Below are 23919 nucleotides of genomic sequence, written 5' to 3'. Positions count from 1 at the left end.
AGTATCAAGGGTAATAAAATAACATTGCATTTACAGCTGGTATTCACTCAAACATTTTTTTTTACATTATTATATATTTAAATCTTGATACCATTTTATGGATTTGTTCCATTATTATTGTGTGCAGAGCCACTGGAGGGTTGTGCGCGTCAGGATAAAAGTGTGTTCCTCTTAGACTCTTCAAATCAACCACTGGGAATCAAACTACAGAGTATTCAAGAGGTTATTAACCAGGTAAACACACACACACACACACACACACACACACACACACACACACACACACACACACACACACACACACACACACACACAGTCACCAGTGTGTTAAACTCTATATCTGTGTATGTTCAGGACAAACACTGTCTTCTTCAGCTGGGCTTGAATCATGTGGAGAATCTCCTGAAGCAGAGCATCTATCCCATCGTCATCTACATCAAACCCAGAGACAAGAAGGGCCGCAAGTTCAGGTGCGCTTCGATACACTGCCAAAAAATGCTTGTCTTGCGTGGTGTTTTTGTCCTGTTTTAAGTCCAAATATCTTAAAATTCTTACATTAAGAAGCATTTACTAGACAAGCAAAAGTTGTCGCCTAGTTTTGGGGGACAATAACTCAAAAGCTCAAAAATAAATGAGCTTTGGCTTAAAATAAGCTATGTGTCACGGCTGTAATGAGAGACAGGAGGATCCAATAGTGAAAAGAGAACAGGTTTATTGTTATACAGGACGGCGAGCGTCAACAATAAACAAGACTCAATTAACAGGCAGAAAAGTAGCAAAGAGAGAGGCAGGTGAACCACGGCGAAGGTCAGGCGCAGGCGGCCAGGCAGGAGACACGGCGGAGCAGGGAAGCAGCGGACAACCAGAGGCCGAAATCCTGGACCCGGAACAGAGATAATTCCCCAGGGGAACAGAAGCCGAGGCAAGCCACACCAGGAGCGCCTGAAACGATCTGACAATGGGTGCCAGTGAGTGCAGGTTAAATAGTGATGAGACCCATAATTAGTGACCACGCCTCCAACAACCTCACAAGTAGTGATGTTAGGTTCGCGAACGAATCGTTCTTTTTGAACGAACCTTTTAGGTGAACGAATCTTTTAGGTGAGCGAATCGTTCACGTTCACTGAAATTCCTCCCTCCACCACAGCGTAGCGCTATTAGCAGCGAGCGCATGTGCAGCTCTGTCGACTGTTTCATTCTGTCAAAGAATGACAAAACCTCAAGCCAATAGCGTTCGAGTATGAGATGTGACGGAGCATGTGATTTGTTGAATTCAGTGAACGAATACGCCCTTTACTGACCGAGAGGCTTTGAGTCTGACTCTGAATGAGAAATGTCGTTCGTGAACGAATTGGTAGCTACATGTCGTTCGTTCGTGAACAAAATGAACCAGTTGTTGAAGGATACTGATAGCGAACAGCTCGGCTCGTGTAGGTGACATATTTTCAGCAAAGAAAGAAATGTACACTTTACCACTGTAATGAAAACAGTGTAATAATGCAGGTTGATGGTTAAATGATTACTACAGAGTAAAGTAAGGTTTGTTTGTATTTTATTTTATGTTTGAACCGTTTTCATCATTACGTTTGAGTCATGGCATGCACTTCTCTAAAAACTGTAAAACAAATAAAAAATATGACAGTATGGTTAAAAAGATCTCCTGTCACGTCAGTAAACAGCATTCTGAGCTACTGAACGAACTTCACTGACTGAATCACTGTTTTGAGTCTGAACAAGAGAGAAAGAGATCTCGTTCGTGAACGAAATGAACCAGGTCTGAACGAGAGAGAGAGAGATCTTGTTCGTGAACAAAATGGTAGGCTACCTCGGCCATTTAGCATGCGTGTCAGTCTCGTTCAGCAATCAGCAGAAAGCGAATGCAAAGCAGTTAAAGACAAACCTCATGTTAATAACCCCATGTTTACCATAATCCCAGATGTCTAAATGTCTGACCAAACAATTAAATGTGAATCATGCAAGAAAACATGCTTTGCTCATCTGAACCACTTATTTAGACTTATTTAATAAGCAGATTATGCACATTTTAATGAAGCCAGATCTTTTTTTTTGTAAGTAAATACGTTTAGTGACTTAAGACATTACACATAAAACACTCTTTTTCATCACCTGTGGTCATATTTATGTAATATTTTTTTTAAAAAAAAGTTATTGAACGAATCAATAAACGAATCTGAACATTTTGGTGAACGAACTGTAAATGAAGGACTCTCTTAAAAGAATCAAAATTTCCACCACTACTCACAAGACACAGAGAAGAGAGACGGCAAAATTATAAACCGTGACAAATCTGCCAATAAGGTAAGCAAAATAATCTTAATTTAAACAGAAAACAATATTATTTTGCTTACCTCATTGGCAGATTATTTTGCTTATTTTAAGCAAAACCTCACTTATTTTTGAGTTATTTTGTGTATGTAATACACAAATGTGTATTAATGTAACAACTTCTTAATGTAATAACTTTTAGATATTTGGATGTACAACAGGACAAAAATACTACGTAAGAAAAGCAGTGTATCTGTCTGTCTCTCGGCATTGGGAATTAAAATGCCTTTTGAATTAAAATTCCTGCATTTGACTGAATGTAACAAACATGATGTGGAGAAAGTAGAAATACAATCAGATGAACTGTAACATTTAACCAGAGATACAAAGATTGTCAAACGCCGAATGTTGGTTTGACGAAGCTTTTGACATGTTTGATTCTCGGTAGATGAATAATGGTCAGTGGATAAATATCATGCCAACATTATGTGTGTGTCAGGAAGCTGCTATCGGGCCACAGAGAGGAGGATCTGATGGAGGCGTGTCAGATGGAGGAGCTGCAGCTGGAGACTCTTCCTCTGATGTTCAGTACGCTGGAGCCGAACGCGTGGAGCTGCACAGATGAGCTGCTCGCCGCCATACGCAGCACCATCCTGATCCAGCAGAGGGCCGTGGTGTGGCTCGAGCAGGAGCGCGTGCAGTGCAGCTCATGAAGCAGCTCAATTCAACATTCATCGGTAACCCTTTACAATACGGGTGCATTAATTCACGCTTAACTAATGCACAGATAATCATATATCATAATATATTATTAAGGAATTAATACATTATGACACATTTAACTAATAACAATGTAATGATTACTTAATCTATTAATCATGATGAATCTTCATTATTTGCTGATAATCATTAATAAATGGGTTAGTTCACCATTAGTAACACATTAACTCATGATTATCTGTGCATTAGTTAAGCATGAATTAATGCACATTAGTGCACCCGTTTTGTAAAGTGTTACCAATTCATTTGTATAAAACTTTTGAAAATACAAATGAACATATTGATTATATATGTCTCAAATAGTCCATAATGTGAATCATGAAATATTAATATTTATAACAAACTGATGCTGGATTTTTTTTTTGGATTGTTTTTGTGTTCATCCTTTCACTATGAGCTTTGTTGTAGTAGTTAAGATGTAGTAGTGAAATGTATAATTATTATAATTAGTATTATGTTTAAATCAGACAACACAGCCACAAATATTGACAGCTATTTAATTTACATGACAGTGTTTGAACTCCGTTTGAACGTGCATCGCTTTAACAATGGTGTCGTCTATACACGAAAAAAGCTAAAAACAATGTTTCTGCTTTTAGTAGATCGTTGTCGTGTAAACGTGCTCTGGAGTATCAATCACACAGGAGCATATGAACTAAACATCCATGAGCTGTACTGTATTTTTGACTATCAGTCGTCTGACCACATGAGAAGCACATTCCCAGGTTCATGTGGTCACAAAACTCGCTCCACCAGCGTGAATACATTTACAAATGCATGAGTTTATCATTGAGGTGGCATGCAATTTTATGGACATCTACCTGAGAAACAATTACCATCTGAATAGGGCTAAAGGCTGTGGCTGAAGACAGTTTTAGGAGAAGTGGACAGTAATAAAGTAAATTTACTTGAGTATTATATTTTTCTGTAAATTTAGTACTTTAACTTCAATACATTTGAAAGACAAATATCGTACTTTTTACTCCACTACATTTCAAACAAGGTTTCTGTAGCAGCTTTTAAAGTCAGTGGAGAAATGTGTTAGTCTATCTGTATATCACTTTGAGTGTCATGTGAAGTTTTCTAACATTGTTTGAACACTAACCAGTTTATAGCAAAATGGAAGATGGTTCCTTGGCACACACATGGCCATACTTAATAGGTTTCAGTTTTCTGAAAAGATTAGTTTTGTTGGCATACACTTGATGCATGTCCCAAAATTTCAATGTCTGAGAAAGTAAATCATTGTTCTCTTTTGAAACAAAGATTTGACCAGTAGTACTTTTACCCAAGTAATAGAATTATGTACCATGTCCACATCTGAGAAACTTGCACAACAGTTTGTCAAATGAGAACGGTTAATATTTCCCGCCAGTGTTGTCATAAAATACAACAGTAGAGACCCATGTCGATCCCTTTTGACGGATCGAAATCCAAATTAGCCTACATGTCATCATTAACACAATTTAGAAGCCAACTACTACTGTTTAGTTGCTTAGAGCGCTCACTCAATCCTTGTCGCTAACGACACCTTCTCCACCATTGAGAACTGAAGCATGTTTATTTGCAGCAGGTGAGTAGTAAACATGACACTGACTATTTTGAGTGGTTTCTACATCACTTTGTTTGGCTAAATAAAGCAACTTTTAAATCAGTACTCTACTGTCAAACTGTAACGTTACTGTACAAACAACATATTTACACACTACCCAGTTCAGTTTGCGATTCAAAGTCAAGCTATCATTGCCATGACAGATGGTATAGATGTGTTAGCTGTGCAGTGAAACCACCAATCAGAGCAGAACTCTGCATTAATAGTCACGGCCCTTCCAAATAAGGCAAAAACAGAGCATTACATCCTAGCGTTGTAGATGGACCTGCAACACCGTATCTGGACAATTTGACCTTAAATTAGCCACATACCCTCTATTTAGATATCAGAACAATTTGAAGTATTGTTTCAAATCATTCTAGGGCACCTTTAAAACCATGTAACCATGCATAAATCTTTAGACAATTTGACTGCACATGAGGCAACAAAGACGGATTGTATAAAATCATTTATTTGAGTCATGTCTTGCAGCCAGTACAGAGTCAAATCGCGGACAGGGTGACGTGTAGGTGGTCTCAAACGCATCACCTGAAAGAGGAACATGAAGTGAGCTTGATCAATTTCAGACAATTCAGCCAGAGCAAAGCACGATTAGGATGAAAGCGTACTTGGCTGATAGTAGTCATAAATGTTGATGACTGCTGGCTTGAGATTTTTCACTGCAAGAACCTGTTTCAGCCGAAGAGTGTAGCTCATGGGGACTCCTTTGGGAACCTACGAGACAGAAAGGATGAACAGTATTCGAAGATGGCAGCTAGTGAATATACCCAGTGTACAAGGTCTCACCTCTTTCAGATACACTAGGACATGATCATCATCAGCATCAACCCGCTCCACTAGCGGCGCAAACGACTGGGGTGGAGATCCAAGCTGAGGGCAAATCCATAGTTTACAGACAGACAATTATTTGAAGGAGCTTCTAGCATCTTGGGACTAAATCATCTTGAACACAAACCGGTGACGTATCTGCAGTGAAGCCTGACAGGAGCTTAATGTCCACGATAACCATGTTAGTGCTTGCTTTTACGCCGTTGTATCTGAATGTGTAATGGGGGAAATAAGTGGTTTAGTCAACAGATCAACACAGCTACCTTTTGCAGGAGTCAAACAAGAGCTGGTTTCAGGAAACCAAGCCAAAGATATCCTTACGTCACTGTGAAGTTCAACTTGAGATTGGCTCCAAGCCGTTGGCAGTCTCCCTTAACCGCCGCTTCAACACTCAGTGTCCTGGTGACTTTAACGGGTGTTGGGATGTTGTAGAAACATGCAATCTATAGTACGGAGAGCTTTTTAAGAAATCGGATTTGCACAAGACACAGGAGGTGAAGATACAGACCTGCACAGACACACAGTTGGATCCTGAGGCTTTAACACTATATTTGCCAGGAACGTTCTTCAGCGGTTTCTCCTGATACAGCAGCCTGTTGTCCCGATTCACGGTGAAACTATAAGAGTCTCCTCCTACCACTGACGACTGTACAGTAACGGTGCTGGAGCCGTCCAAACTAAACACTTGAGCAGCGTACACAGACAGGGCATGAAGAGCCACCACAGTGTCCTGAAAACAAGCACCAGATTAAAAACCCCACTCAATGAGCGTGCTCATGTTTGGTAGTCAGAGGCACCTGGGTCGAGGAGAAGCCTCCATAGGGATTCTGCTGGGTCACCAGCCAGTTGACAATGCGGTTAGCATAGCCCAGATTAGCCGTCGTGAGAGGCTGAACAGCGAGAACCGCTAGCAGCACGTAAGCGCTGATCTCAACCGCCAGAGTATCACCAGATGTCGTCTGGGACCAATGGAGCTTAGTGCCTTAGGAGGAGATGGAGGGGAGAAAGTTGATGGCAAAGGCGATAACCAATATCAAGAGGCTGGTGTAAATGTCACCTTCAGAAATGGCAAGGTTGTCCAAGGTAGTTAAAAGCTGAGATCGAGTGGTGGTCTCTCCAGCTAGACTGAAGGTGTAGGCCAGCAGAGCCGTGGCATAAGTGTTTCCCAGGTTCCCAATGACAGGCCTCAAGCAGGACAGAGCGTTGATAATGACGGGATCCTGAAATCAAAGCAAGCGTCAGACAGCAAGGTCACCTGCAAGGAACACATACAACTACGAGATGTTTTACCGTGGCAGGGACGCCTAATTCAAGCAATGATGCCACAACGTAGCCAGTCATGGTCACGTGGTCACCAACTCCCCCCTAAAAAACAAAAGATTTAGAACATACCAAGTCTATTGGTTAGAGCATTAAGAAACGTATAAGGCACCTTCATGTCACTGTGGTACAGAGTTCCCTGTTGCATGAAACAGCCATCTGAACGCTGCTTGCTGATCAACCAATCCTTTGCACTCTGCAGGACATTTGGATCAATGAAGACGAATTGCCTCGCTAGACCAAAAGACCTCAGGACAAAGGCAGTCAACCTGGCCGTGAAGAAGGTTGTGACAACCTGAACTTAAACCGAAAGTGCCATAACAGCTTATACACTCACAACAGTAGAACAGGAAGCAGCTCACCATGTATTGGATTCATCATAACCAAAGGTGCTGTATGAACCATCCTCGTGTCTGTAGTTCAGTTGTCCTTGATATCCTGATTAGGTCAAAAGCCACATGCAAATTGGTCAGGCAGTCTGATAGTCTAAGGGGAAGAGCAGGACTAAACCTTCTTGACATTTAGGCTCATACACATTTAAAGTGGATTGGTCGTCCATACCGATTTGAAGGTAGCCTGTGGCAGTCTCTCGAATGGCTGCGGTGAGTTGCCCAGTGACCTTCAGGTACAGCAGGACGTAAATATTGGGAGCAAGAATGATCATATTCTGTTCTCCACAGCCAGAAGGCATCTGTAACAACCCATCTAGATTCTTCAGTGCACGACCCATTATATCCCCTACAAGAGGAGAAGCATAAAGCCCACATCAGAATTAGCATTATTCAGCCAAATAAAGCGCATCACTTTCAACTCCATGAAATGCTTTACCAAGGACTGAAACGGAGCATCTGGCTGATCCCTCAATTACATTGCTCGGAAAAGTCACAGTCACGTCTTCAGAAAGAACGTTTCCTGTAGACCGAACAAAGGATCAGCGTTGAACACTAGGCAAATGTTTGGCTGTACAGGGAGAAATCATTGAGTGCAAACAAACCCTTTGGACACAGTAACCAACTCTGGGTGTTTGTCCTTTCAACTCCTCCAGGCTATAAAAAGCAATAAAACACCACGTCAGTAAAGCAGAATGAGTTCCATGATCAAATGCCTGAAGGCCGTTTTACACTTACCAGGACAAGTAGACTTCGAGTGACAACGTCAATGCGTCCTCTTGACGGCACGGTCACGGCCTCAGTGCCACATCGAGTCCGGGATGGCTCAGCTGAAGCATTGACCGTCACATTGACCGTTCCTGTGGTCACAGACAGGAAGTGAGCAACACAGTTCACTTCAAATTTAGAAACAGACGGTACAAAACTGACCGAGAACAGAAGCTGAGAGAACCCATTTGAAGGTCTTTCTCCCATTGGCACAAAGACAGGATGAGTACGGATCAGGATATTCTGTAAGAGTGAAGTTTGTGGATGAAGCTGGAGTCACTTTAACCTGCCAATGAAACGGAGCACATGAAGCAAAGATGGGACCTTCTCTATACATATCCATTATATAAAGGTAAATAAACCATGACAGACCATGATACACTTGGACAGATAGCTGAAGACCGTGGCCTTCAGATCAAAAGACTCCCCACGGACTATGGAGTACGGCAGGGAGAGCTCCAGGAAGAAGGGCTGGAAGACCGTCAGCAAAGCAGGAGGAGCCATACCGAAACCTATTGAGGACAGGCAGAATGCCTCAGTCTCCCATGTGGTGATGGTGTCAGGAACAGTGAGAGCAACTTGTGTGGATCCAGTGGCTCTGAAGGACAGCCGAAGAGAAATAATGGGAATTAGGGAGTTTACTAATACGTACTCTAGAAGGAACGAGATCCTCCACTAACCCCACTTGAGCAAGCTGCCAGAACCACGTTTCTGGAAAGTAAGTCCTGATGGTCACATCAGAAGAGGAAGCGTCGCCTCCAGCACTTTCTGCTTCCAGAGGACCACGAAGATTCACCACTGAAAGGGACAAGCAATTTTACACCCATTTACTCCACGCACGCTTAGTACATTAGAATAGTTAGTCTGCAGACTATGCCAATATATAGAATAACTGCATTTATGGTTAAACACCCCACACAATTGGCTGTGATTCTCACTCAAATAACCTACTGTCTGGAAAGCGGGACAACAGCCGGCACGGAGGGGCTCGTACAGCAAGATTTGTTGCGATCTTCATTCCCAGGCTCTGTAATAGTAACAGTAGATTCAAAACAATTCAGAGTCATTGACTTCAAGTCTTATTCAGTGACTACGTGGTCATGAATGTTTTCTACCTTGAATGCTGTGTAGGCTTGATTTGTAGGAACAGTGTAGGGAGGATAAATCCGCCCTACAGCAACCTCAACAGCTCGACGGGGTCGAAAACCAAAACATGGTTCATCCTCAACGCTGTACGGGTAACCTGATAGTGAGCGCACTGGGAGCAAGTCAAACACCTGGGACCATGAAACAATTGCTTTCTGTTATTGCACTAAAGGCATTTTTGGCAGGTTATGTTCAGAGTTTATAATGTAAGGCGTTAAAGGTACAACACTGCTATAATCATAACAGCCCTATAACAGCATGGGTTTGTCTAATTGACTCGTCAGCATTACGCAAATTGTAAAGCTGAACCGTCAATCAAGCTCAAGGATTAAGAGCAACTGCACATGGATACCATTTCAGCACTCAGGCGTCTTCCTGGCTCCAAGATCCGGACGCTCTGATCTACAGCACTAAGGCCACACAGAGATCCTGCTTGAGCAGAGACCGTCAAAACATTTCCCTCAGCAGGAACGGCTGTAGCAGGAGAGAACTGTAGAGACACCTGAAACAAGTACAAACACGCTGTAGGGTACATCACCATTCCCCACATAAAGCCAAAAGGATGCTAGTGCACATCATACCTGGTTTTGGAAACACCTTTCTGTCTCAAGAGACACAGTAGCTGCAACTACATTCTCACTGGGAAGAACGCAGTAGACCAGAATCTGCACTGCTGGAGCCATAGCGACACTGACAGACAGTTGGAACGACACAGAGCCACTCGTGACGGTATCAGAAGCGCTCACTTTGACTGTCTGAAATCCATGGAGGACAATCACTCCTCTGGACAGGACCTGACAAGAGACAAACAGGTACATGACCCCTTACACAGCACCACCTCAAAAAAAACAACAATTACTATTTTGAAATTAAACAGCTTTAAGTCCAAGTATTACATATTGGGTGAATACAGAGATCGGAATAGCTGTTTGAAACATTTAAACACGGTTCAATAGTTCCAGTTTGCTTCGCTTGAGGGTCACCAGGGATAAGAGTGACCCTGGGAATTGCAATGCGCTGCTCGTGCATGTTAGGTTTGTTTACAGCAGGGTGCGTTCCTTTGACGCAGCAAACAGCGGTATTGCGCACGTTAAATTGTTGAGGGGTAAAGTACCGTTTCAGCCGAAGAGTTCTAAAAATCAGAAGTCATAAGTCACAGGACTTTGAAGTGCCCACAATAACAATATCATGCCGGTTAGTTATCGTATTATAACGGCAACGCTAACCACAACTGATGTGCACTCACCATATAGACGATATCAGCGCTGTAGTCACCAGTCTCTCCAACAAAAGAATACTTCACCGTCACTGGAAACACAGCACCACATTTGAGCGGCTGCTCGAGCTTCACTATAGCCAGTTCACTAAATGATGGGCTCTCAGGAGAAGCGGTTCGGAGAAGTCGAACAACCCTTGTATCTGTAGTGAAGTATGGGGATTTGTAACCATAACCAACCACTGGAGTCACACTCACCTGGGGAAACAGTGAATGGAATTGGTTTCTTGCAAGAGTGAGTGGTCTACAGTCACAAAATATAAAGAGCAAATCGTACCACCAGATTGAGATCAGCTTTAGGAAGATTGGCAGTGTTGAGGGAGATCGTGGCCAGTCCGTTCTGGTTTGTGGTCAGATTCAGCAGCAGTTTGTTTGGCCAGCTGGTAGCATCCAGGAGATACACAGCTTTACTTGCAATTGGGGTCCCATCGAAACGAGACACGGATATCTGGTAGAAATGACCAAGGTTAGGAAGGGGAACCAATTTAAAGGCTTCTGCAACCAGGGAGACACTTACCTTTCCATTAATTGTTAATCCAGGTTCAAAATAATCTGGGAGGTCCACAAAGGCGACCTTGCCAACTTCAAATGTAATGGACACCATTGCAGATTTTGACACCACTACATCTGGAAAGCGAGAACACAAATAAATAAAGTCAACTCCCTCCATACACAGCCATTGGTTCAGATCAGCCAATAGCTCACCTGTTCCCTCCTCAGTGACGGTCACATTTACAAGTAGTGTGTCTTGCATATAATTTTCAAGCGCATTGCCAAAAAACACTGATGTGTCGACAACAAGGACAGCACAGCCTGTAGCATTCATCTGGTAGCAGAACAAAGGAGGTCAAATTAAAGACAAGCAGAAGAAAACCCTCCATTGTAAGGCAGGAGTCAAACCTGTGCAGTTTTATTCAGGCAACGGCGGGTAACGCCAGGCACCGCAACATATGAAAATGGCTCACGGCACACTTCCACCAGCACTTGACCAGGTACAAGTTGGCCATACGTGTATCTGGGAAACGTCACAAGTAACATCAAGAATTGACCATCCGCAAGATAAGAAAATACAAGCCTTACTCACTTGGCACAAGCCTCAACTTTCAGTCCCACAGCGGCAACGCTGTACGTCTGTGGGGTGTTTACGGTAACGTCAAACTTGGGCAAAACTAAAGCAGGAAACAAACTTGCCCAGATTAGGAGCCCAGATCTGTCGTTGAACTGCTGTTGTACATTATAGGAACAAGGACTTACCGTATTTTTTCACCTCAAAAACATGGGAGATCATTCGGTCACCAATAAAAGCCGTTATTGTATACATCCCTATCTGAGCCTCTGGGTTTAACTTGTGAGAAAGCTGCAAGATCCACCCCGTTGAGGAAACGTTTGTCCACTGGCCAATCCGGTTATTACGATTGTCCTATGAAAACAACTAACAGATCAGAGGAAAAAAAAAAAAACTACAAAAAAAAGAAAAGAAAAAAGACACCCATTCAAGAAAAACATCAGCTCCGTTCAAAGACTTGCACTGGAGCAAATTCTTACCTCCACTGCCACCAGATTGTACTGAAAGACACAAATACAGGAATATTAGGCATTCAAGAGAATGACGCAGTAGTCAAACGGTGCACATAATTTGCCGTTTGATTTTGGTCAGGCCTTACCATCTGATCAAGAGGCACAAGTTTGGCATCCATGGTGACAACTCTGAAATTCACTGCAAAAACAGCAATGAACGCTCACATAAGTAGCATAATACCGATGATCAGAACTTGTGTAACTGGATTCTCTACAGCTCTAATATTCAACCATGGGTCATGCACTGCTCACCCGTTTGTCCTGGATTGTAGATGGGTTTGTCTGTTTGGATGAAGGTCAAAGGCATGTAACGTCTGAACATGACTTTCCTCTCTTCGGTCGCTCTGAAGACACTCCCTTGAACTTCCACCTTCAGCTTCTGCACAGATTCTCCAACTACTCGAGGAGCCTGCAGAGAAACTCAGTTAACACACAACAAACCAGACAAGGGAGAGAGAAAAAAAAAAAAAAAAAAAAAAAAAAAGACGTCGCATGACAACAGACCTGGAAACTAAAGCAGCGATGAAATGGCTTAGAAGAAACCTGCTGCACAAGTTGAGTCGTGCCGTTTTTGTCATCGAGCAGAGAAACGGTCATCGTGAGACTCTCTTGTGGTTTCAGAAGACTTGCACACAATTTGGCATCAGATCCAGACTCAGTCACTGCAGGGAACATCACCATAAATAATCTGTGAAAACATGAGGAAAAAGAAAAAAGGAAAGGGAATCAGTTGTCGGATTTGGTTGGGGACTTGTGGAAAAACCACAGACATTGCAACACTGGTCTGCCATCAGAAAGCCTTGGTTTCCCATCATAACATTAGGCCACTTCCATTCACTTCAAAGCCCATGGTACTTACGGCCTTTTCTGACCATGAACAGCAAAGAGGAAAAGGGCTAAGATAAGCCCTTTCCAAACACAAATCTCCCTCACAGCCATGAAGAGGTATCATCCAAGACCACACAGAAGTCTTTCAAAAACCTGCACCACTATTCTACAGCTTAACTCTGAATCATCTGCACTCATGGCAGCATTATTGAAAGGCTCTTAATAATTGGGATCAGGTCTATTTAGCACTCACAGGCAATCAGGCCCTATTTAGGGCGGAGCCCCGGTAATTAGTCACACCAGGGTTGCCAAAGTGACATGTAACCTACAGGTATATGTAAACTAACGGATAATGTTTTGAATCGTACTATGATCAAATTATTAATATCTAAACACCCAAAAGGGAATACCTATTCCATGTATTTGTACAATATAGATAGATAGATAGATAGATAGATAGATAGATAGATAGATAGATAGATAGATAGATAGATAGATAGATAGATAGATAGATAGATAGATAGATAGATAGATAGATAGATAACGGATTGTAAGTACAACCTTCTTATCAATTCTCAAAAAAAGTTTATTCTTTCTATCAAATCTTCAGAAAGATTATTTCTCTGGCCACGGAGAATATCTTCCTGTTCTATTAGAGTATTTATTAACCCAGTCAACACGTGAGATCATGCTATGATCACAGTGCCATCACACCATTGTCATACGGTGACACTCACAGTGAGAGTAACATGTGAATTCAAAATGTTGAGCAGGTTGAGAGGAGGCGACTCAAATATCAATCTCCGGGAGGCATTCTACTTCCTGTTCCTCAACACTATCACTGTAATATCACAATGGTCTACAGAAGCTCTTATTAAGAATTAACAGAGGATTAGATGTTGATGTTGTAGTAGTTTGTTATCATTATGGAGATCAGTGTTTGCTTTAGTTGGCCCCTTGACCTTTTAACATTATATTATCTCTGGCTGCTGTGTGACACTTTTGTTATGGCAAGGAAAGCCAAAAGGGAAAGCATCCAGGTGATGTTGGTTTGTTATTGATGATATCAACATAATCATCATCTGGATTCAGTATGCAGTCTTTGTGAGGGGTTATTCATTTTAACAGATTGAATAATATTTGCGCTGTGATCGTGGCATGAGCTTCAGCAGTTTCATAATCATTTATGAAGGATTTTAAATGCATAAGATAAAACCTGTGAGCTACTTTTGAGCTACTTTGTCATTCAGACACAAATAGACATCAAGAATCAACGTATGAATCTCAACATTGGTGACAATCAAAAGCTTCATGCGGCAATGCATGCTGGGTATTTTGAGCAGTGAGTTCACTTTGACCTCACATTGAGACCATAGTATGAACACACAGTGAGAGGGCTGTGAGGATACACTTTTAGATCACTGAGGCCCTGTCCCAAAATTAAAAAAAAATCATCTGCTGGAACAGTAGCAGAAGGTTGGTGGTAGTAGTAGAAGTCACCCAATGGGCAATGAACAAGTTGAAAGGTTCAACAGGATGCTCTTGTCCAAGAAAGTCCATGGTGTTGAGCTTAGGTTCCTGATTTATAAAGGGATGTTTGCGCAGGTTCTGGCGTACGCATGGTTTTATAAATCTTTTAGGATGAAATCTACGCAAAGTTTTATAAATGAGACCCCTGAACTTGATGCGAGCAGCGAGTGGTAGCCAATGCAGAGGCGAGTCGGCAATATGAAATGAGGATCATGCCATTTTGGCAATATGGAGGTGTTCAATATTTTAAAGACTATTTGATTGGTCTGAACAGTTTCTGCTCGGGCAAAATTACTCCTCAACGGATCGAGTCCAGACCGAATTGCCCTACCTCAAATGTTGTGGCTGCAGCTGGCATCCAGTCTAGTTCAACCCACTAATGAGATGTATATCTACTACCTCTCACAGTCTCGCTTTAATTTTTTCTGTTAAAAATCAAAGCTGGCGCTACTGGGAATAAGGGCTATACTAACCAACCGCAGAAACATACGTCACAGCAGTCTCAGGACAGCGGCTCCAATAAATATTGGGAAAATCCCTTAAAAGTGGCTTCAAACCACACTGATTGACTTTTATTACACTGCAGTTTGAAGAAGAAAATACCAAATTTGCACATTGTTGATCTTGAAGCGCACGATAGACATACATAACATTAGAAACTTGATTTTCACCCCAGGGGGTCTTTAAACACTCGAGGAATGAATCTCGTTGACTTAACTGATTAACCACCACCTGCAATTCACTTTCGCCTCCCTCAATATGTTTCTATTGCCTGATGATAAAGTGTGCTGATGATTAAAAGTGTTTAAATATCACTGCCATTGTCAGCGGCGATGATTGAGAGAAGCTACTGAGCAGTAAACAGCAGTAGAGCTTAACAGAAGTTCTGCAAAGGTTTCTGAAAGAGCCGATTGATAGTCGTTTGGTGTTGGATGATTGCTCTTAATGGCTGTGAGGGAGAGTTGTGTTTGGAGAGGGCTCATTTTAGCTCTCTTCATTTTTGCTGTTGCTGGACAGACATCTGGACCGTGAGTATCATTTAAATGTTTGAAGTGAAGGGGTTTGTAAAAAAACAAAAACCTTGTACAAATGCTTAATTGTATCTTATTTTTCCACAGGTTCTTCATGGTCACGTTTCCTGCAGTGATTGAGTCAGGCTCTGATGCCAAATTATGTGTAACACTTCTGAAAGCCCAAGAGAGTCTCACGATGACGGTTTCTCTGCTTGATGACAAGAACAGGACGACTCAACTTGTGCAGCAGGTTTCTTCTTTGCCGTTTCACCGCTGCTTTAATTTCCAGGTCTGTTATCATGAGACATGTGGCTTTTTCTAGTGTGGCTTGTTGTATATCAACTGAGTTTCTCTACAGGCTCCTCGAGTAGATGGAGAATCTGTGCAGAAGCTGAAGGTGGATGTTCAAGGGAGGGCCTTCAGAGCGACCGAAGAGAGGAAGGTCATGTTCAGACGCTACCTGAATTTGACCTTCATCCAAACAGACAAACCCATCTACAATCCAGGACAAACGGGTGAGCAGTTCGTGACCCTTGGTTAAATTATAAGGGCTGTAGACAGTCCCTTACGGTACAAGTTCTGATCCTCTTCAAATGCATGCTGCAAATCATTTGAGTGTTTATTGCTGTTTTTGCAGTGAATTTCAGAGTTGTCACCATGGATCCCAAATTTGTACCTTTTGATCAGATGGTAAGGCCTTACCATGAACAAACTGTAAATTTAATGTAGGTTATTTTTCCGTGCCCTGACTTCGGTTTCAGTTGTGCATGTTTCACTAATGACTTTGCTGCCTCAATGCTTGTGCTTTTAAATGCCTGATATTCCTGTCTTTGTGTCTTGCAGTACAATCTGGTGGTGGTGGAGGTGAGGATATGCTCCAGTGCAAGTCTTTGAATGGAGCTGAAGCGTTGTTGGTTTTTTTGGTTACCTGTTTGTAGTGTTTCCCTCTGAGCTGTTAATTGTTTTAATAGGACAATAATAATAACCGGATTGCTCAGTGGACAAATGTTTCCTCAACGGGGTCGATCTTGCAACTCTCTCATGAGTTAAACCCAGAGGCTCAGACAGGGATGTATACACTAAAGGCTTTTATTGGTGACCGACTGAGCTCCCAAGCTTTTGAGGTGAAAAAATATGGTAAGTCGTTGTTCCTATAATGTACAGCAGTTCAATGATATATCTGAGGTCGTGATCTAAAGCATCTCTTTTCTGATTTAGTTTTGCCCAAATTTGATGTGACCCTAAACGTACCACAGATGTACAGTGTTGGAGATGTGGGACTGACCGTTCAGGCTTGTGCCAAGTGAGTGAGGCTTATGTTCTCTTGTTTTGTGGTTGGTCAGTTCTTGATCCTGCTCCTTGTGCGGTTTCCCAGATACACATATGGCCAACCTGTTCCTGGTCAAGCATTGCTGGAAGTGTGCCGTGATCCCTTTCCATATGCTGTTCTGAATGATGTGGCTCCTGATGTGACACGTCGGTGTCTGAATAAAACCGCAAAGGTGTGACTGCTGCCTTAGTGCTGAGGGTTTGTCTGCTTGTGCTTGCCTTTAATATGAATTTCTCTCCTGCTACCAGATGAATGCTACGGGCTGTGCCTCTCTTACTGTCGACACATCAGTGTTTTTCAACACCAAGTTTGAAAATGAGATGCAAGATCTCTTTCTTGTAAATGTGACCGTCACTGAGGAGGGAACAGGTGAGCTATTGGCTGAGCTGAACCAACAGCACATGCTTGAATTGGATGGCTTGATTTATTTGTTCCCTGTCCAGATGTTGTGATGTCAAAGTCTGCAACCGTGTCCATTACATTTGAAGTCGGCAAGGTCACGTTTGTGGACCTCCCGGATTATTTTGAACCCGGATCAGTGATTAATGGAAAGGCAAGTAAAAGTTTATCCCTGGTCACAGAAGCCTTTAAATTGGTTCCTAACCTTGATCGTTCCCAACAGATATCGGCGTCTCGTTTCAATGGGACTCCAATTGCGAACAAAGCAGTGTATCTCCTGGATGGTAACAGCTGGCCAAACAAACGGCTGCTGAATCTGACCACAAACCAGAATGGGCTGGTCATGTTCTCCCTCAAGACTGCTGATCTTCCAAAAGCTGATCTCAATCTGGTGGTACGATTTGCTCTTTATATTTTGTGACATGAAGATATCTCTCTCTCTCTTGCAAGAAACTGATTCCGTTCATTGTTCCCCAGGCAAGTGCGACTCCAGAGGTTGTTTATAATTACAAATCACCATACTTCACTACAGATTCGAGGGTTGTTCAACTTTCCGGACCTACTTCTGACAGCCCATCACTTAGTGAACTGACTATAGTGAAACTCGAGCAGCCGCTCAAATGTGGGGCTGTGTTTCCAGTGACCGTGAAGTATTCTTTTGTTGGAGAGACTGGCGACTACAGCGCTGACATAATCTATATGGTGAGTGGACATTTAATTTGTGCTGGTCTGTTTGCTCAGCACCTTGTATCCATCTGTGTGTCTTCTGTCAGGTCTTGTCCAGGGGAGTGATCGTCCTCCATGGATTTCAGACGGTCAAAGCGAGGGCTTCTGATACAGTCACGAGCGGCTCGGTGTCGTTCCAACTGTCTGTCAGTGTCGCTATGGCTCCAGCAGTGCAGATTCTGGTCTACTGCGTTCTGCCCAGTGGTGATGTAGCTGCAGCTAGTGTGTTGTTTGATACTGAAATGTGTTTCCAAAACCAGGTATGATGTGCACTAGCATCTGTTTGGCTTATGCGGGGGATGGTGACATGCCCTACATGACATGTTGGTCCTTTTTTCAGGTGTCTCTACAGTTTTCTCCGGCTACGGCTGTTCCTGCTGAGGGAAATGTTCTGACTGTCTCTGCTCAAGCAGGATCTCTGTGTGGCCTTAGTGCTGTAGATCAGAGCGTCCGGATCTTGGAGCCAGGAAGACGTCTGAGTGCTGAAATGGTATCATTTTTAACAAACTTAAAGGATCCTTTTTTTCTTTTAGGCTGTAATAATTTATCAGTTCATTAAAGTTGTGTTTAGTGCAACAAGTCACTGGTTCAAAGCATCTGCCGAATTAATGAATGTAGAGCTATCAAATGTGACTGAAGGTGGTCTGCTGGAAGCTCTGCTCTACTTTTTAAAGTTAAATGGATTTCTTACAAAAACCTTTAATTTGCTTCAGATGGACTTCATTAACCCCCTGGAGCCATGAGGTTTACTTTTCTAATGGCAGGATGCTTAACTTTACTCATAGACATGCTGTCATTTAACTCTGCTCAACTAATGTTTACTAGATTAATGTGGTTAAATGATCCATGTGCTTTATTCCCCCCCCCCCCCCCCACCCCCTGTTCTCAGGTGTTCAACTTGCTCCCAGTGCGACTGCAATCAGATTATCCATATGAAGTTGAGGATGAACAGGAGTGTCTGAATGTTCGAGCCCGTCGAGCTGTTCCTACAGAACAAGCCTACGAAACCTTCAGGGTAGAAAGTTTATCATTTACTAAATCCTCCTTAATTTTTCAAACATCTTATGTTTGTTTCTTCATTTGGAAGAATGCGGGGATGAAGGTTGCAACAAATTTGCCTATCAGAGCACCTCAGTGTCTGACGTACAGAGGCCTGGACTATTATCGCAACTTCCCTAAGGGTATGTCTGTTACTTTGACTCTTGCTCTGGAAATTGCTACATGACTTGCAGATTCAGTTGCTATAAACCCAATTGTCCTGCAGTGTGGTTTCACGGGTTCCCTGAACCCATAATGGCTGCTGCTCTTCCATTAGAAGAAAGTGAGGGCGACACATCCTCTTTTGATGTGACCGTTAGAACTTACTTTCCAGAAACGTGGATCTGGCAGCTTGCTCAAGTGGGGTTGGTGTGGCTTCTTTTGTTCCATCTCTAAAGCTCGCTGCCCACAATATTTACTTCTCATTCCCATTATTTCACTCTTTTTCTGCTATCCTTCAGAGCCACTGGATCCACACAAATTCCCATCACTGTTCCTGACACCATCACCACATGGGAGACTGAGGCGTTCTGCCTGTCCTCCAAAGGTTTCGGTCTGGCTCCTCCTGCTCTGCTGACGGTCTTCCAGCCCTTCTTCCTGGAGCTCTCCCTGCCGTACTCCATCGTCCGTGGGGAGTCTTTTGATCTGAAGGCCACTGTCTTCAGCTATCTGTCCAAGTGCATCATGGTCTGTCATGCTTTATTTTCCTTTATATAATGGCTCTGTATAGAAGGTCCCGTCTTTGCTCCATGTGCCGTTTCATTGGCAGGTTAAAGTGACTCCAGCTTACTCCACAAACTTTACTCTTAAAGAATATCCTGAGCCGTACACATCCTGTCTTTGTGGCAATGGGAGAAAGACCTTCAAATGGGCTCTCTCAGCTTCTGTTCTCGGTCAGTTTTGGACTGTTTCTGAATTTGAAGTGAATGTGGCGTTGCTCACTTCCTGTCTGTCACCACAGGAACTGTCAACGTGACGGTCAATGCTTCAGCTGAGCCATCCCGGACTCGATGTGGCACTGAGGCCGTGACCGTGCCGACGAGAGGCCGCATTGATGTAGTTACTCGAAGTCTACTTGTCCTGGTAAGTGTTAACCAGCCTTCTGGAGTTTGCTCATGGAGCTCATTCTGCTTTACTGACGTGCTTTTATTGCCTTTTTTTTTTTTAAAGCCTGAAGGCGTTGAAAGGACAAACACCCAGAGTTGGTTACTGTGTCCAAAGGGTTTGTTTGCACTCCATTAATGGCCCAATACATTTCTCCCTGCACAGCCAAAAACATTAGCCTTGTGCTTAATGCCGATCCATTTTGTTTGGTCTGCAGGAAACGTTCTTTCTGAAGATGTGACTCTGACTCTTCCAACAAACGTGATTCCGGGATCAGCCAGATGCTCAGTTTCAGTCCTTGGTAAAGCATTTCTAGTAGTAGAAACTGGCAGGTGGTGATTTGCAGAATCAGTTAGATTTTGATGTGGGTTTTATGTCTCCCCTTTTTGTAGGGGATATAATGGGTCGTGCGCTGAAGAATCTAGATGGGTTAATACAGATGCCATCTGGCTGTGGAGAACAGAATATGATCATTCTTGCTCCCAATATTTACATCCTGCTGTACCTGAAGGTCACGGGGCAACTCACCGCAGCCATTCGAGAGACCGCCACGGGCTACCTTCAAATCGGTATGGCTGAACGGATCCATTAAAGAGAACTCAAATTCATAATGGAAAACTTTTTGCAGGGCTCCCATTTCCCTGACATAAAGGCTTTCCAAAACGTATGATAGTTTGAGGTGATGGATAGGTAGCCCCCACCCTGGTTGTCAATCATTGCTTGAGACCCTTCCTGACTAATTTCCATGTGGTTTTTGACCTGAACAGGATACCAAGGACAACTGAACTACAGGCACAGTGATGGCTCGTACAGCACTTTTGGCTATGATGCATCCAATACATGGTGAGTTTCATGCTATTGTGGTTTTTATGTAACTTGCGTCACCAGCAGTTTAACAGGCTTCCTCCATGGCCAGGTTGACCGCCTTTGTCATGAGGTGTTTTGGTTTGGCAACGCAATTTGTTTTCATCGATCCGAATGTCCTTCAGAGTGCAAAGGGCTGGCTAATAAGCCAGCAGGGTTCTAATGGCTGTTTCGTGCAACAGGGAACTTTGTACCACAATGACATGAAGGTACATCAATGGTTATCAAATGGACCGTAAACCATAAGCTCTGTCTGAGGCTTTTTTTTTGGTGTCTTTTAGGGTGGAGTTGGTGATAACGTCACCATGACCGCCTACATCGTCGCATCTCTTCTTGAACTAGGCGTCCCTGTCACAGTAAAAACCCTTTCAGTAGTTGTATGAGCTCCTTGCTGTTCTGGCTGATGTCTGAGATCTGCTTCGCTTTCAGGATCCCATCATTACCAACGCTCTGTCCTGCTTGAGGCCTGTTGTTGGGAACCTGGGAAACACTTATGCCACGGCTCTGCTGGCCTACACCTTCAGTCTAGCTGGAGAGACCACCACTCGATCACAGCTTTTAACTGCCTTGAACAACCTTGCCATTTCTGAAGGTGAAATTCACCAGCATCTTGAGTGGTGTGTATAGTCTTAAGCATTGCCTCGAATGTCAACTTTCTTAGTAGAAAGGACTTTGGTAAAGGTAGGAGTTTTGTATAAACACAGAGCAATAGGTTGACATGCGCAAAGCCTTTATGAAGGTTAAGTGTATTCTGTACTTTGGTTGCACAAGGTTTAAGCTGCAAACGACACTTTCAATGTGAACATTTCACACACAATTTGCTATACAAATATATCATTGCTCAGTGCAGTTTGCATTTAATACTTGTACATTGGCTATGGCAGTTTCCACACTTCATTAAGTAGCAAATCAGTATCATAAAATTTATGAAGGATCATGACACTGAAGAATGGAGCAAGCTCCCTTTTCGTTGGCCATTTGATGACAAACCCCATTTGAACACTCAAAAAATGGAATAAAATCTTGCACTATTGTTCAAACGGTTGACCCCAATATAAGAACTGTTTCACCTTATAACTGACACTGTCGTTTTTCTCCTTGAATGGGTTTATGTTTGCGGTTCTTTGCCGTTGACTTTCTCCCCGCCATCTCTTCAGGTGCTAAGCTCCACTGGTCTCAGACGACATCTGGTGATACTCTGGCGGTGGAGATCAGCGCGTATGTGCTGCTAGCGGTTCTCGCTGTTCAGCCTCTCACGACGGCTAATCTGGGCTATGCTAACCGCATTGTCAACTGGCTGGTGACCCAGCAGAATCCCTATGGAGGCTTCTCCTCCACCCAGGTGCCTCTGACTAGCAAATATGAGCACAATCATTGAGTGGAGTTTTTAATCTGGTGCTCGTTTTCAGGACACGGTGGTGGCTCTTCATGCTCTGTCTGTGTACGCTGCTCAAGTCTTCAGCTTGGACGGCTCAAGCACCGTTGCCGTACAGTCCTCAGTGGTAGGAGGAGACTCTTATAGCTTCACTGTGAATCGGGACAACAGGCTACTGTATCAGGAGAAGCTGCTGAAGAACGTTCCTGGCAAATATACTGTTAAAGCTTCAGGATCCACTTGTGTGTCTGTGCAGGTCTGTATCTTCAGCTCCTTTTACACTTTCTGTTGCACGCATCAAAAGCCTACCGTGCTTTCTTTGTATTCTAGGTTGCATGTTTCTACAACATCCCAACACCCATTAAAGATACCAAAACACTGAGCGTTGACGCAAAGGTGACCGGAGACTGCCGACCGCTTGGCGCCAATCTCCTGTTGAACTTCACGGTGAAGTAAGAAAGGCTTTGACTTCATCCTGAAACCAGTTTATGTCTCTGACAAGAGGAACCGCTTGATCCTGTTGACTAAATTCGTTTTCAGATACAATGGAGCAAAATCATCTACTAACATGGTTCTAGTGGACATTAAACTCCTGTCGGGCTTCACGGCTGATGCATCACTGGTACGCAAGACTTTGCAAATCCTGAGATGCTTGAGGCTCTTTCAGATGTAATTGTGTCTGTAAACATTGGTCTCTTCCCCTCAGCTTGGATCTCCACCGGAGTCGTTTGCTCCGCTAGTGGTGCGGGTTGATTCTGAAGAGGATCATGTCCTAATTTATCTGAAAGAGGTGAGACTGGGTATAATCACTAGCTGCCACATTGTCCAATGCTGTTTGTGCTGCTGTTCATCCTTTCTGTCTCGCAGGTTCCCAAAGGTGTCCCCAAGACTTACACTCTTCAGCTGAAACAGGTTCTTGCAGTGAAAAATCTCAAGCCAGCGGTCATCAACATTTATGACTACTATCAGACAAGTATGCTTTCATCCTAATCAAGCTCTGCTCTGGCTGAATTCACTGAACTTGATCCAGCTCACTTCATGTTCCTCTTTCAGGTGATTCGTTTGAGACCACCTACACATCTCCTTGTCCATGACACTGCTATAGGACGTGACTCAAAATAAATGATTTTATGCAATCACTTGTTTGCCTTTTGTTTAACATGACGAGTGTTGCAGGTCACTGTTGTTATAGAAGTGGTTTCCTAAACTGAACATCTAACTTTGGTTAAGACTAGTAACGATATGCTTGAAGCAAACTCTTCAGGGGTGAGAAATGCCAGAACAACTCCTAATGTCTTCACGGTCCTTGAGATGAGGGTGTTTCAGAAGGAAGACTGGCCTTCCCACCTGATTATAACCTCACTGGCTTTTCCCTGCCCAAACTGTATCCTGAACCCATGTCACCATTCAATCCGACACCCCCTAATCTGTCAAAGTATGACAGGAAGGTGCAAGTCACCTTGATTTATAGTGCTCTTTACAATATACAGGTGAAATTTGACTCTTGTGCAAAAGTTCACTTAATTCAGTCATTTAAAAACAAATATATTGAATCAACTCATTACATGCAAAGTGAGAGATTTCAAGCCTTTTTGTTACCGCTTACAAAAAGCCCAAATTCAAACTCTCAGAATATTGAGACAAGGTTCTGTATCGTAGGCTCACCTGCAAAGGGTTCCTGAGCCTTTGAATGGTCTCTCAGTCTGGTTCAGTACGATCCACAATCATG

General features: G+C 43.1%; 3 protein-coding genes across 3 annotated transcripts in view; 2 read left to right on the top strand and 1 right to left on the bottom strand.

Moving 5' to 3' along the window:
- Nucleotides 1-4308, top strand: part of zmp:0000000896 (caspase recruitment domain-containing protein 10) — a 47573-nt gene extending 43265 nt beyond the window's left edge. The window contains exons 22-24 of the mRNA XM_067454964.1: nt 128-234; nt 355-470; nt 2786-4308. Of these exons, the coding sequence (XP_067311065.1) occupies nt 128-234; nt 355-470; nt 2786-2999 (437 nt within the window). The 3' untranslated portion in view covers nt 3000-4308. The remainder of the gene's footprint in view (nt 1-127; nt 235-354; nt 471-2785) is intronic.
- Nucleotides 4309-5111: 803 nt separating this feature from the next.
- Nucleotides 5112-13019, bottom strand: LOC137090876 (alpha-2-macroglobulin-P-like). The gene is made up of 34 exons (XM_067454858.1): nt 12843-13019; nt 12488-12671; nt 12236-12392; nt 12070-12122; nt 11951-11971; nt 11660-11825; nt 11490-11574; nt 11306-11420; nt 11111-11231; nt 10923-11032; nt 10683-10853; nt 10376-10603; nt 9711-9923; nt 9482-9631; nt 9099-9260; nt 8935-9010; nt 8664-8781; nt 8356-8581; nt 8146-8269; nt 7954-8075; nt 7821-7872; nt 7655-7738; nt 7388-7564; nt 7189-7264; nt 6939-7095; nt 6797-6871; nt 6564-6726; nt 6304-6488; nt 6015-6236; nt 5828-5949; nt 5634-5715; nt 5465-5548; nt 5287-5392; nt 5112-5206 (listed from the first exon to the last, which is right to left on the bottom strand). Exons 1-34 carry the CDS (start codon nt 12920-12922, stop codon nt 5124-5126), a joined length of 4350 nt encoding a protein of 1449 aa, XP_067310959.1. The 5' UTR covers nt 12923-13019; the 3' UTR covers nt 5112-5123.
- A 2160-nt stretch (nt 13020-15179) lies between these two features.
- On the top strand, nt 15180-23326 carry LOC137090915 (alpha-2-macroglobulin-like protein 1). The gene is made up of 34 exons (XM_067454916.1): nt 15180-15369; nt 15460-15643; nt 15713-15869; nt 15992-16044; nt 16198-16218; nt 16326-16491; nt 16573-16657; nt 16730-16856; nt 16933-17053; nt 17128-17237; nt 17307-17477; nt 17561-17785; nt 17857-18069; nt 18150-18299; nt 18699-18824; nt 18897-18990; nt 19074-19212; nt 19309-19534; nt 19617-19740; nt 19809-19930; nt 20018-20069; nt 20169-20252; nt 20344-20520; nt 20719-20794; nt 20868-21024; nt 21097-21171; nt 21245-21407; nt 21973-22157; nt 22225-22446; nt 22521-22642; nt 22731-22812; nt 22897-22980; nt 23058-23163; nt 23244-23326. The coding sequence occupies exons 1-34, from the start codon at nt 15287-15289 to the stop codon at nt 23282-23284; spliced, it is 4323 nt and encodes a 1440-aa protein (XP_067311017.1). The 5' UTR covers nt 15180-15286; the 3' UTR covers nt 23285-23326.
- Nucleotides 23327-23919: the final 593 nt, after the last annotated feature.

The sequence above is a fragment of the Pseudorasbora parva genome, chromosome 2 (genome assembly GCF_024679245.1).
Source record: "Pseudorasbora parva isolate DD20220531a chromosome 2, ASM2467924v1, whole genome shotgun sequence".
Classification (NCBI taxonomy): domain Eukaryota; kingdom Metazoa; phylum Chordata; class Actinopteri; order Cypriniformes; family Gobionidae; genus Pseudorasbora; species Pseudorasbora parva.
This window is presented reverse-complemented; position numbering and strand designations above follow the sequence as displayed.